This window comes from Manacus vitellinus, unplaced genomic scaffold (assembly GCF_001715985.3).
Source record: "Manacus vitellinus isolate BGI_N305 unplaced genomic scaffold, ASM171598v3 scaffold_99_pilon, whole genome shotgun sequence".
Lineage (NCBI taxonomy): Eukaryota > Metazoa > Chordata > Aves > Passeriformes > Pipridae > Manacus > Manacus vitellinus.
In genome coordinates, this window is record NW_021940916.1 from 104,010 (window position 1) to 118,277 (window position 14,268).

Genomic DNA, 14,268 nt, shown 5'->3' on the forward strand with positions numbered 1-14,268 from the left:
GAATTCCTTACACTGTAAATGCCAGAGTGGAGCACAGATGGGATGCTGAGGTTTGGAATTCCTGGAGTGCCATCACAAAAGGGAGCAGGAATTTGCTTTGCAATGTTCCGAGGAGCAGCTGAAGGCTGTGAAGCACAGCTATTCCACAGGCTGCTCCCACAATCCTGCTCCAGCAGAACAACATCAAAACGGGCTGTTCACTTCAAATCACTAAAAACACCACAGGAAAAAAAATATAATCCTGATAAATCATCCACGCTCCTAAAGGAATAAAGGGGGATCCTCCCCCTTCCCTTCCAGCTGGGAGAAGTTCACCTTGTTCTGCCACCACGGAAAACAGGGAAAGAAAAAACACAATGTCCCGAGGAAGGATTTGGAATCAAGGTTATAGTTCTGGTTTAAATGTGGCTGTTTCTCCTGGGATAAGTTTTCACCTCAAAGCAACTTCTGAGGTTATTTCAATGTGCTTTCATGTTACACAAGCGCCCTACATTTTCCAGGGAGCATCAGCACTTTTATACAGCCAATTAGTTAAAAAATTAAATGCCACAATGACCCCTGGGAAACAGGGAGCTCTTGATCTATCAATGATTACCAGGCCAGGGCAGCATCACTCCTGCAGGACACAAATCACCAATAAAGGGGCCTTCATGGAACTTCAGGAACTGGGCAAGAATTGGGAGCATTAAAAGCTGCTCCTAAACAACAGAGAGGTGAGTGAGAGCCCTGACTGGCAGAATCACAGGATAATTGATGCTGGAAAAGCCCTCCAAGGTCACAGAGTCTCCCCTGTGCCCGATGCCCACCTTGTCCCCCAGCCCTAAGTGCCACCTCCAGTCCTTCCTCGGGCACCTCCAGGGGTGGGGACTCCAAACCTCCCTGGGTAGCCCCTTCCAAGGCCTGACCACCCTTTCCATGAGGAAATCCCTCCTGGTGTCCAACCTGGACCTCCCCTGGCACCACTTGAGGCTGTTCCCTCTTGTCCTGTTGTTCCCTGGGAGCAGAGCCTGACCCCCCTCTGTCTCCCCAATCCTGCCAGGTCCCCCCTGAGCCCTTCTGAGCCCCCTGGGCTGGGGAGATGCTTCCACACTTCCACAGAACCCTGCCTCTGGGTGAGCAGGGATCTGCTGGGAGAGCTGGCACAAGCCTTTCCCTTTCAGAGCTCTCAGGCCAAACGCGACAACAGAACAACCTCGAGGAGTTCTCCTTCTGTCCGGGTTTTCTCCTGGGTTTCTCCCGGATTCCTCACGTTTTGGATTCCACTCTGGGTGCCTGTGACTCACAGCAGCTCCAGGGGGTCCCACCACATCCATCCCCTCGTGGAGGACACGCCAAGAGCACAAAGTGGGGCAGTGACGCACGAGGGACACGGAGGGGACGGGTTTTTTTTGGGAAAGTGAGGCAGGAGGAAGCGCTGCCGAATCCCTGCCAGGGCTGGGGGAAGGACCAACCCTCACACAGCCACGTCCAGCCCCGAGAGCAGCTGCTAATGAGTCTGTCACTAATTACTCAGCTCGGGATGAGGAGCTCCAGGCTGGGTGCTCTGCTGCTCCTCAGCAGGTCCGGCTGCCAGGGACACACTGCCCTCTCTTGGACACTCCAAATCCAGCCCCAGGGAAGGACTGAGGACCAACACGCTGCTGGGATCTCCTAAAAAAGTGATTCCTGCCCCAGTCGGAGCCAACAGGGAACTCTGGCCATGCTGCCCTGCCTGGTCACTCCTGTGAGGAGGGAATGGGACACCTCTGGAAGAGCTGCTCCTGAGGTAGGTCAGCTGGACTGACAGCCTGGAAGGTACCTTTGTATCATCCTACCAAAACTTCCATGGTTTTGAGCCTGCAGCTGCAGATCAGCTGATGCACAGCACAGCAGGGACTGCCTGGGAGGACACTGAGCCATCTGAGGAGTGGTGACACTGTGACATCCCGGGGGGGGGAGGGTTGGAAGGGACCTTAAAGATCAGCCAGTTCCAAATCACATGATAACAGGAAAAATAATGTAATTCAGGAAAACCATTCCAGTGTACAGGCAGCAGCTCCACGTCCTGGGTGACCCACACCGGGGTGATTTCAGGCACCTGCCACCCCACCTTGGTCACCATCCCTCAGTGCAGGGACAGCTCACTGTCCCCTGGTGCCATGCACTGGCACTGCCCCGTCCCTGCAAGTGTCCAAGGCCAGGCTTGGAGTGACCTGGTCCATGGAAGGTGTCCCTGCCCATGGGAGAGGGGTGGGACTGCAGGGGCTTTAAGGTCCCTTCCAACCCAAATTCTGTGATTCCACGACCCCCCTGGCTGGGGAATGGGGGTCCAAAGGTGAGGAACACCAGCTGTGGGTGCTCTGTGTGTGCTGCTGACCACGTACCTGGGCGGGTGGGCACACTCCTCCAGCACAGGCACTTGCTGCCTTGGGCAAAGGACAGATCTCCTAAAAAAGGAAATGGAGAGAGTTCTCAGCACCTAAAGGGCTCCTGCAGGGATCTCCAAACCCCAGGTTTGATCCCAGCAGCTGAAGCACCTCACGCCTTTTCCCCATTTCCCCTTTTCCCTGAGGCTGCAAAGCCCCTTCTGACCCCAACACACACACAGGCTCTGGTTTGTCCCTGCTGCAAACCAGGCCAGGCCATTCCAGAGCTCCCCAAAGTCACCAGTGACACGAGGGATGTCAGTGAGGAGCAGCTGGAGCCAGGATGGCCGGGCAGCTCCTGGGCTGACACCTCTGTGCAGTTCCACATCCGAGTCTGAAGATGGCTCCATTGGAACAAGGGATGCCATCCCCTCCTGCCTCCCCAGGCACGGGGAGAAACAGCATCAGGCACACAAAGAATGGAGAAATATTCCAGATGCCTCATCAGCCATCAATCACAAGGGATCTGTCACAGGCTGACAGCAGCACTGCTCCAAAGGCATGGGAGCAGCTCCATCCGTGCCTCAGATATTCCTGAGGCTGAGAGATGGAAGCTACAACAAAGGAAAGCAGAGAAAAATAGCCTGAGCAACTAATGGAAGTCAGAGACACAAAGAATGACAAAGATTTAACTAAAGAAAGGGAAGAGGAAGGCAGAGCTGCAGCACTTCATTTTCTGTTCCTCCCCACAACGAGCCAATTAAGAAGCCCACACACTAAATTAATTCCAGTTCCAGGGGAGCTGGAAATACAGGCAGTCAGAACCACTATTTAGGTTAGGAAAATTGCTGCATGATATTCCTTTGTCAGGTGGCAGAGAACATCTGCAAGGGAAAATGCAGGATGGGGACCCAGCACACCAGGACCAGAAGGAAACCAAGGAAATCTCAGGGAGGGGTTGGCTGCAGCCCCACCAACACAGGTGGATGTGCAAAGATCCCAGTGTTTTCCCCACATCCTGAGTGCAGCTGCAGCCCTAACACTGCCCTCAACAGGCTTTACACCTCAGCAGTTCCTCGTGTTGTTTTAAGCACAACTTGGGGCCAGGACCCGGTCCCAGAGCTCCGATTCCCTGACAAACCTTCCTTCAGGAACCTTCCCAACGCTTCATCTCTCCCTTGGAAAACACCTCTGATAAAACCCAGCTCCACCGACGTCAGCAGAGGTTTGTCACTGACCCGAGGGTAAATATCCTGCTTGGATATCTGGGGTTGTGTTTCCACTGCCTCGTGTCCCAGGCTCCAGGGACGACTTTGGGATTCGATTCCCGGTGCCAGGCGAGTCCCCTGAGCTCTGCCAGCAGCCAGACAGTCCCTGCAAGGCTGGGAGACCCTCAGCTCTGCCAGCAGCCAGACAGCCCCTGCAAGGCTGGGAGACCCTGGGGAAAACCCTCACCACTGGAAGAGAAACACCCGACCCACGTCACAACCTGAACAGGTTAAACCACAAGGGAGGGGAGAAGAGAAAAGAAACGTCGCTATTTGAGCTTTTCTCAAGCTTGGGTTTCCCTCAGGGCTGACAAAGCCCACCAGGTAACCCCAGCTGGTGCTGCAGGAGGCCACAGGGCCCTGCCAGGGCCGCTCAGCCCCTTTGCATGGCAACAGCACCAAACCAGCTGCTGCCAGCTGGGCCAGGAGCCTCTTCCAGGGGGAGCTGCTCCCTGTATAATCATTAACAGAAAACCCACCCCTGAGAGCAGTGCTGGGAGCCAGCAGAGCCCTTCCAGTCACCAGGAAGAGCGGGATGTTTGCTTGTTCCTGTTATGGCTCCGCCGTGGTTCCCCTGCCGAGGGGCCGGCGGGGCAGGAAGCAGGAGCTGGGAGCTGGGAACACTCATCCCTGGGCTCCCCCGGGCTCTGGGAGCTGGGATCACTCATCCCTGGGCTCCCCCAGGCTCTGGGAGCTGGGATCACTCATCCCTGGGCTCCCCCAGGCTCTGGGAGCTGGGAACACTCATCCCTGGGCTCCCCCGGGCTCTGGGAGCTGGGAACACTCATCCCTGGGCTCCCCCAGGCTCTGGGAGCTGCAGGCAGCAGGCTCAGCTGTGCTCACGCTGCTGCTGCCACGGAGGAGGGCGAGCAGAGCCTGGATTGGAAACGTGTCCCCTCCATCCCCTGCCCAGGGGGGGCAAAAAACCCCCCCGGGGGCACCTGGAGGAGCCTCTGTGGTGCCAGAGCCACAGCCCTGGGAGCCCTGTCAGAGCTGGGGTGCACAGAGAGGTGGATGGGGGCAGCCCTGCCCTGGGAGGAGATCCCAGGTGTCCGTGACACAGGGCAGGCTCAGGGACAGGGATGGCACCAGGAGGGTTTGGATGATCCTCTGGGGCACAGGGTGGGATTGCTGGGGTGTCTGTGCAGGGCCAGGGGTTGGACTGGATGGTCCTTGTGGGTCCCTCCCAGCTCAGGAGATTCCACGGTTCTATTCTACAATTCCACCTGCAGCTCCTGAGCACCCTCAGGGCCCTGACTTGGCTGTCACAAACACAGACACCACCAAGGCAACACGGAAAACACCCAGTCCTGTCACCCCTCCCGAGGAATCTGCAGCGATCAGACACCCACCAGACTCCCTCAGTTCCCTGAGGCATCAATCCCACCAGCCCTGCAACAGAGAGGGGTTTGTTCCCTTTCCTCTCAGCCCTCTCTCCGGGTTGGAATCCAGAGGCAACTGCTGAGAGCAAAACCCCTCAGCTGCCAGGCAGGCACGGGATTCCCAGACCCTCCATCCAGGAGGGGTTTGGATGATCCACCTCATCCCCCTCCCTGGAGCTGGAGCGTGGGGAGAGCTGCTGCACCCTCAGCCTGACACGGGGAACCAAACCCAGCCCAGCCAGACTGCTCTGAGTTCATACAAACTGGGGGGGTTCTCTGACACCACACACACACAGAGACCCCATGGATGAGCATGGAAAAAGTGCCACCTGTGTCATCCTCACTCAGCCTCTCCTTGGAGCACCTTCAGCACTCCCCCTGCCCCCAAAACCCCCGTTGGATAACCCCGGTGTTCCAAAGGCAGGCTCTGAGCACACTGCAGTGTAAATAACCACTCCCAGAGCCCAGAGGCAGCAGCAGGTCAGCAGCCACGCCCGGGCTCCCTCCCCGGGGCTGAAGCATCCATGTGTCCCACCCCAGGCCCTGGACCCCCAGGAGACAACTCTGCAGAGCCCAACTGGCCTGCAGGACTCACTGCCTGTCCCTGAGCACAAGGACACAACCCCGGGGGACACGGCCCAGCCACCCCTGCCCAGCTGAGCCCGGGCAGTGCTCTGCCCACCCAGCCTCCCACGCTGGGATAAACCAGGAACACGGCCAGGGATTCCCACCACAACACCAGGGGTGGGTTCTCTGAGGTTTAACGGAGCCTTTTCCTGCCTGTTCTAACCCCCAGCCCTGGATTTACACCCTCATGTGATGGAATGTTACAGCCCAGGGTCACACACACACACCTTCCATAAAAACCACGCTGAGAATCACAGGATGGGTTGGGTTGGAAGGAGCCCATCCAGTCCCACCCCTGCCACGGGCAGGGACACCTTCCACTAGCCCAGGATGCTCCAAGCCCTGTCCAACCTGGCCTGGGACACCTCCAGGGATGGGGCAGCCACAGCTTCCCTGGGGAACCCAGGCCAGGGCACCCACAGACCTGCCAAGAGAGGAGCAGCAGCCACTGCAGGTGGAAACCTGAAAAACCTTCGAACTGCACAAAAAGCTGCCCCTGACGAGGTCCCATCAGCACCACGGAAGCCACCCAAGGGTATTTATAGCCCTGGATTAGAGCAGGATCTGCTGGGAATCCTGTCGTGCAGGGAACTGAGCAAATCCCCGTGCCTGGAGAGGTGTGAGGGTGACAGAGGGGACGGATTTACGGGCTCTCCCTCCCCAATCCATCCTTTCCCAGAGCATTCACACAGCTCACAGAGCCTCCAGGGGCACTGGGCCACGTCTGCCAGCGAGCTCTGCTCCCGAATTCCTCAGCACTCCCACTTCCTTCGGGCTGATGGAAAGGCACCCGGGCACCAGGGACAGGGATTAAACCACGGAGAGGCCTCACCTGCTCCTTTGCTTTCTACTCCAGCTCCACAGGAACCCTTTGAATCAGGGTGCTGATAAGGATAATGGCATTATCCTGGAAGGAACGTCTGTGGAGCAAGAGCACCCTTAACCTTCATCATCCTCTATCTCATTTCAACAAAAATAACCACTGCTGGTAAAAATGGCTTTTTTACTAATCCCACTGAAGGTTATGCAGCCACACAGCCCCCGGGGTGAAGAGCTTAGTAACAAATGAAAGGGTTATTTTACCCAAAAAAACGGTAAAATAACCAACTCTGAGAATCCCACGATTCCTGAACAGCCAGCACGTGGAAGAGGGAATACTCCTGGTGGGATGGGACCTGTGAGAGCGTTCGGCAGAAGCAGCAGATGTGGACAAAAGCCTTTCAAACACTGTTCTGGGATGAAGTGGAACGGGGCCAAGCCCATCCTCCCTCCCACCCAGCCATTATATTTCACTTTAATCACCAGCCCAGAACCCGATCCAGGGGCACCAGCACTCGGATCAGCTCGATACAATCCGTCCCCACAGGAACCCAAACCCGTAATTACAGCAGCCTGCACATGGAAAACACGAAGGAGGGGAGGTTTATTTATGCAGGGGACGAGAGTTCCGAGGATGAGGCGACTGAGCCGGGGGAGAGCGGATAAAAACGCACAAAGTTAACGGATCTGGGGGGTTCTGAAAAGAAACCCAGCTGCACCAAAGGCTTCTTAAACCACAGGAAAAGCGCCTGGGCCCGGGAGAACTTTGTACCTGGAATGCCTGGGGAGCACTGGGCAGGATCCAGGGCTGGAATCCAGGGAAGCAGTGACCCCTGGCTTGGGTGTGAACCCATTTCCTCCCTCCCTCGGGTCACTCACAAAAACTTCCTGTCCCTCCACCGACCTTCCTGACCCTGGGGACGTTCCCATATCCCCCCAGGCTGATGGAATTGGGAACCAGACCCTCCCTCTGAGCACTGGAACTGAGGGGTTTCCCTCAGACAGGGCCGGATTTCCCTCCCAAACCCCAAACCCCCTCTCCCAGCCGTTATTCCCCGCAGGGAGTGCGAGGTGGGGACTCTCCCAAGCTCCAGCTGAGCCACAGAAACTTTGGATTTGAGTGGGTTTTTTTTTTTTTCCCCCCTCTGTGCAGCACGAGGGGAGATGCAACAATACATCTCCTCTGGTAGTTGACAACCCTCTTCTATTTCGGGAATGCTCATCTGCAGGTGGAATTGGATTTATGTTCCCATGACTGACAACACAACTCGCTCCATCCCGGCCTATGGCAGCTCCTGCTATTTTCAGCACTCTGCCTCTCCAGTATTATTCCAGAGGTGAGAACTATTTCCAGATAACACCAGAGCAGCGTTTTTCACACTTCAAAAAAAAAAAAAAAAATTAAAAAAAAAAAAAGCATAGATCTTTAAGTTTTGCCAGAGGGTGAAGAACCCCGTGCAGCAGAGTCGAGGTCTGCTGGCATCCAGGAGCTTTCCTTTCACCCATGGAGTGAAAGGAAATTAAAAATGGAATTAAAGTCCCTGTTGGAACAAGTAGAATAGTCCTAACCTGGGCTGCCACAAAGATATCCCTCAGCAGCAAGCAGGGAAGCACCAACTCCCTCTATCCAGTCCTCCAGAAGTCCCAGCTACAGCCAGTCCATGCGGGAATTGTCCACAGAAACAGCCCCAAACCCACAGGAACACAGAGCTGTGCTGGAACACCGAGCTGGGATCACAGGTATTCCTGAAAACCACCCCAGCTGGAGCGTGGAATTCTGATTTTCACACAGAGGCACCACAGAGGCTCCCCACAAACAGGCACCCCCAGAGCAGGCAGTTCTCAGAGCCTTTCCCAGGAAGAGTTAACGGCTCCTTTGGAGCCTCTGGAAAGGGTCAGCCCAGATCCCCTGGAAGAAAAGCCCAGGGTGGGATAAGGAATGCTAACCAGCTAATTAGCAACCAGGGAAAGAGGAGTTCTGTGATCAGGGAGATCCTTCACTCCTTTGTGCCCAGCACTGACCACACAGCCAGAGCTGCTCCGGGGCCCAGAGCCTCTGACTGCTCCCCACAGCTCCTGCCACCACCCCCCAAAGCTGTTCCCAGGCCAGCAACTGCTCCAGCCCCGTGTCTTCCCAGTGCCTGGAAGGAACAATGCCTGGATAAATGAAATTCCAGTCCAGTCGTCCCCAGCTGCAGCTCACAGGGAGTTCTGGAGCGAGGCCTTCCTTGGCCTCCTCCAGCTCAGTCCTCGTGCCCACAGGGCTGCAGGGAAACAATCCCTTCTCCAAGGCCCCGGGCTGCTCTCCCAGAGTAGGTGTTGCCCCGTGACTAATGGCTGGCCACCAACCAGCTCCATTGCTATTCCGGTGCCGCCGCTGCCAACGGCTCCCGCTGGATCCGGGCTGACAAATGTGAGATCCTGGGTTTCACCTCGGTGTCCAGCCCTGAAAACACCACAGGTGGTTCTGCCCCTGTCCCTGCAGAGTGGAGCTGCCATAGGTCAGTCCCAGAGCTCAGTGAGGGCCCGGAGCCCCGGGGAGCACTGACAGAGGAACCTCTGGCACTGCAGCTCCGTGGGGAAAGCAGGACAAATGGGGGGGTTGTCACCTTTCCAAGAGAGGCTTTTGCAGTGAGACCCTTTGGAGCACTTGACCAGGCACAGGGTGGTCTGTGGACTCACCAAACCGGAATTCACAGAGTTCTTTTCCAGAGGAAAGACCTCCCAGGTCGAGTCCAACCTGTGACCGATCCCCACCTTGTCACCCAGCCCAGGGCACTGAGTGCCATGTCCAGCTGTTTCTGCTGATGGACAGACACTCGTGGTCTGGAAGATCATGGAACGGTTTGGGTTGGAAGGACCTTAAAGCCCATCCAGTGCCACCCCCTGCCGTGGGCAGGGACACCTCCCACCAGCCCAGGCTGCTCCAAGCCCTGTCCAACCTGGCCTTGAGCACTTCCAGGGAACACCTGGCACTTGCAGGCAAAGCAGCACAGGGATTTAAATGGGCAGGAAAAACACGGAGAGGGGTCAGTTCACGATGAAGAATTTGGTTCCCTGAATATTCCCCCATTTCTGAGGGACGATTCCGGTGCCTCGGCACCAAAAGAGTTCCCTTCCCACGGAGCAGCTTCACACCCACTCCCCAAACCCCCCTTCCACATCCTGCCAGGGGACCACACCAACCACTGCCACTCCATGTGCCCCAGGCAGTGTCTCAGGGGGATGGAAGCCAACGGATCAGGACCAACACAACCCACAGGACGGGAATGTCGACGATTAACTGGGACCAGCTGCCCCCAAACCCGCCTGACACCGGCGGAATTCCCTGGGATGTGCTCCTGGCTCGCAGGAAAAATGGTTCCCAACACTTTGCCCAAGACACAAGGAGTGTGAAGCTCCCTGGAAGCGCTGCCAGACCCTGTGGATCACTGGGAACACGTTACCTGGAGCTCCCTGCCCAGACACACACGTGGCCAGAACCGCTGAGATCCCACTTCCCGACAGCTCCAGTGCTGGAAGCACAATGGTCACAGCTCTCAGCCTCAGCTAAAGGTCCAAAAGGAAAGAAAGAGCCCCTCAGGCCCTTTTTTCCCCTTTCCAACAGAAAAGCTGCACTGTTAACACTTAATTCCCAACCTTGGTGTTTGGGAATTGCACACAATTCCCAGCCAGGGCGGGAGGAGGAGCCGGGACACGTCACAGTTTATGGAGCATAAACACTGAGCCCTTGCCAGCACAAAAAAAAAAGAGAAAAAAAAGAGAAGTGACCCTCAGAGTGGAGGAAACGAAAATACCCACGAGGAGCCTCCCAGGAGCAGCTTCAGCAGCACGTCCAGAGAAATCCTGGTGCAGATCCCGAGCCCGGGACGAGCTGCCAAGGGTTAAACCCCACGAGGGGATCTCGTGCATTTTTCTAACAGCAGATGAGGCAGAAATGGACAAAATGCCTTCAGGGCTAAAAAAAAAAAAAAAACAACAAAAAACACAACAAAAAAACCCAACCCAAACTATTCTATAGATTTAAAAATAGATCCCTTTTTTTTTTTCCCCTCCGAAGGGGACAAGTTGGGAATGAAACAAAAAGCTTTCTGGAGAACGCTGGGGGAATGTCAATCCCTGGAGCTGAGGGGAGGTGGCAGCTCCCTGAGGGGGACTGGGAGGTGTCAGAGGAGGGGGGGGAAGGTCCTTCCAGCACCCCCAGACCCACAGCCCCCACCCCTGGCACCAGGCCAGGGCCCCTTTTCCTGCTCCCACGTTCCCATTAGGAGCGAGATATTTTTAAAATCACTCTTATGTGGTTGGTTTATAGTTTTTTTTCCCCCCCTCTTTTTTTCTGTGGAATGAAAACAGGACAAAGCAGGAGCAATTGAGGTTTCTCAGCTTTCACAGTTTCTCACAAACCCACTAAAAACCCACCTTTAAGCACAAATTCAGAAATATTTTCAGCGGGACAGACCCAACACAGGCTGAAGTACAACAAAACTACTTTAAAACTTCACCTTGCCTGTTAGAAGTGGGGAAAAAACACGCAATAAATTATGAAAAAGCACAACCCTTAACTAAATTTCCTGTTTTGTGCCTCGGCATTAACACCGTGCCCGAATTTCCTCCCTTTTTTTTTTTTTGGTCCTTAACGTCACAGCCAATCCCTGCCCACCCATCCCACAAAAACTGAACCCAGGACTCAGGGAGAGAACTCCGAGTTGGAGCCATCAGCTGAATTCACAGCTCCCTCCCAGGAGAAATCCGGCCCCTCCACCCCTTCAAAGGGAGATTAAAAGGAGGAGATTAAACATCCCCTCAGCACCCAACAGCAAGAATTAACTGAATCAAACAGATTCGGCACCGGGACCGCTTTTAGTTGGTTTGTTTGGGGTTTTTTTTAACTAATTGGTGGCTTTTCAGGTGCTCTTGGGGAGCAGCAGGAAGGAGGAGAGCAGCAGGATTGCACAACACAAAGGACATTTTAAATAAACGTTTTGGGTTCGCTGGGGGGGGGATTTATGGCCCAGGAACTCGAGCTGAGCCCTGAGCTGAGTTTCACTTTCACAAACCCCAAATGCCAACGTGTTGAGTGGCACAATGGCCCGTTTGTCCCGGGATTTCCACGGAGGGCCCCTTGGCAGGACCCAGCAGCAGATGATAACGGGGCACCGAGAGCAAGGGCTGGCTCTTCCACTCCTCTGAATCCCGGGGATTTATCTTAAAACACAAACTTAGGTGGGTAAATCTGAGACAAATGTTTGTTGGGTTTTTTTTTTAAGGCACAGCTCTCTCCAGCTTTGTCCCTGTGTGCTCCTCACCGGGGACTGGAGTTGTATTTCCTTTCAGTTCTGTTCCCTTCCCAATTTCACTCCTCCTGACACCGTGTTGGGAAACCCAGAGGGGAGGAAGATAAAACCCCTGGCACCGGGTGGGAAGAACTGACAGACACCCACTGGCCAGAGACACCAGGATGCTACAACTGGGAAAGACTGCTGCTCCCTGGCTGAACCACTTCAGGAATTTCAGGGATACCTGAGCAGGCTTCCCCACCTCCAAGTTCACCTACTAGACCCCTGCACCAAGGCCAGGCTGGACAGGGCTTGGAGCAACCTGGAAGGAGTCCCTGCCCATGGCAGGGGACGGAACTGGATGAGCTTCAAGGCCCTTCCTACCCAAACCACTCCAAGATGATCTCAATTCCTTTGGTTTCTCGGAAATGTGGGGGAAACCACATTGGATCTACCACAGCAGGTCCCTCACTTCACCTCCTGTCAGAGGTGCTGTATTTTATAGCCCCTTTCTCCCCCCTCACTCTCCCCTTCCTGGCTAAGAACCCCCAAACGATTACGAACTTCCACCCTGCTTTCCACGGGTTTTGGGTCACCCACCCCTGCTTCCCGTGGCACAGCAGGACTGCCAGGACTGCCAGCCCTCTCACCAGAGCCTTTGGAATCTCTTCCAGAGCCGTGTTGGGGGCTACAAACCCAAGACAACCAGACCACCCCACCTCCCCACCCCGAGCTCATCCTTCAGGCTGGAGAGGCACGGAAGCGACTTTGGAAGTGTCTGCTCCCACCACCTCCTCCCCAAGGCATCCAAGACAACTTCCCCAGCGGACAAGAGGCTGCCTGGGAGCCCTACCCAACCCAGAGCGTTCCCAGGGTGATTATTCCAGTGCTGGAGCTCCTCCAGCCCCGATCCTGGCGGGGCAGGCAGAGCCACGACCCCCCGGCACCGAGAGCAGCTCCGGCAATAAAGTCAGCGTTTTCCAAAGGGCACGAGTGTTCAGTTCCTCTGGAGCCAAGTCCAGGGATAAGCAGCAGGTCCCGGAGCCAGGCACTCCCCTCGTTAGGCTAACGAGCTGCAGGGCATGACAACCTCGAGGCAGGGCCCTTATCTCCCCTGGCAGATAAGGAAATGGGGCAGGAAGGCTCGGGCTGGGCCGGCCCCCGGGGGGAAGTGAGATGAGCAGGGGACAAACCTCCCAAAGCTCTGTGTCCCCGAGCCACAGGATCCTCTCCTGGCCGTGGAATGGTCCCTCTGGGCTGTCACACTCCTGGTGTGCTGCCATTCCCACTCCTTCAAAGCGGGATAGACCTCCCCAAGACCCATTAACGAAGCGACTCCAGTTAAACACCAAATCCAGGGATGAGACGGGCACAGGAGGAAAACTGGTGCGGACACCAGGACTGTGTGAACCATCACAACCCCCAAGCACACAAAAGAGCCATTTCCCTTCGTGTCACAGCCACAGATGGCAGGAGAAACCCTCTGGGGACAACAAACCCCACTCGACCACACTGAGCCGACCTTCCGGCTGGGACAGAACGGGATAACTGGCACTGGGGAGCCACAGGAGTTTGGTTTGTGGCCACGGAGCTGACCCGGGAGCCAAACCATCAGGGACCAGCTCATCTGCCTGATGTCCCACACGGCAGGGACACACAGACCTGTGGAACCCCCCGGGGACGAGGGTTTGAGAAGCCACCCCGGTCTCTGAAAGGCAGCACAAGAAGAAAACCAAGAAATGACCTAAAACAACTCCAGTTTGCTTAGTCTCAGACTACAGATCAAGCTGCTGACTCCTGTGCTCCAACACACACCAGCTCTTCTCCTGGCAGGGATCACCGTCGTTGGACGTGCCTGGGTTGGTGTCACAGGAAGCCCACGGGTACCAACCACCCCAAAGGGGGGCATTTCCCAAAGAAAAACCCTCCAAAGCCACGGTTAGTTCTTACAAGCAGATGTCTCAGAGCAGACCCAGCTCTAGCACAGCTCATTCTGAGGGCACACCTGATGGCCCAGGGTGGAGGTGAATCCCCTTCACCTGCTCCAGGCACCGGGACACCTTCCAGTCCCTGCTTCCCTGCACTTCCCTGACTCCCGAAGGACACCCAGCTTTCCATCCCACAGCTCTGTTTGGAAGTGAGGAGAAGGAGACAGGTTTCTCCCTCTTTGTCTGCGGCACCCACCTCCTCTACACCTCACTAACACAAAACCCAGCTGCTGCAGCCACCCCTCCTTTATGTAACCCACACAATTCCCTGATGCCTCCCGAATCCTGCCTGGATCGGGCGGGATCCCATCGCTGCCCTTCACCAGCCACCGGCTCCAACAGCTCCTGTCCCTCCGCTCCACACCAACCAACCCGCCCTCAACTCACACACAGAAAATAAACAAGTAAACTACGTGATGTTGGACCTTCTGATGAGCTCCCAACCGCCCTTTTTTTGACCCCAAACCAGGGTCTAGACCACTCACCGTGAAGTCACCCAACTTCCCCAGCAGCTGGTGCTGAACCACCCCCCCCATGGATTCCAACACCCAAAGACCCCCCCA

The 14,268-nt window shown here is 55.8% G+C and overlaps 1 protein-coding gene across 1 annotated transcript in view; it reads right to left on the minus strand.

Annotated features, from left to right (window-relative positions):
- Nucleotides 1–14,241, minus strand: part of LOC115308040 (guanine nucleotide-binding protein G(I)/G(S)/G(O) subunit gamma-7-like) — a 51,221-nt gene extending 36,980 nt beyond the window's left edge. The window contains exon 1 of the mRNA XM_029965333.1: nt 14,191–14,241. Within this exon, the coding sequence (XP_029821193.1) occupies nt 14,191–14,241 (51 nt within the window). The remainder of the gene's footprint in view (nt 1–14,190) is intronic.
- Between the last annotated feature and the right edge of the window lie 27 nt (nt 14,242–14,268).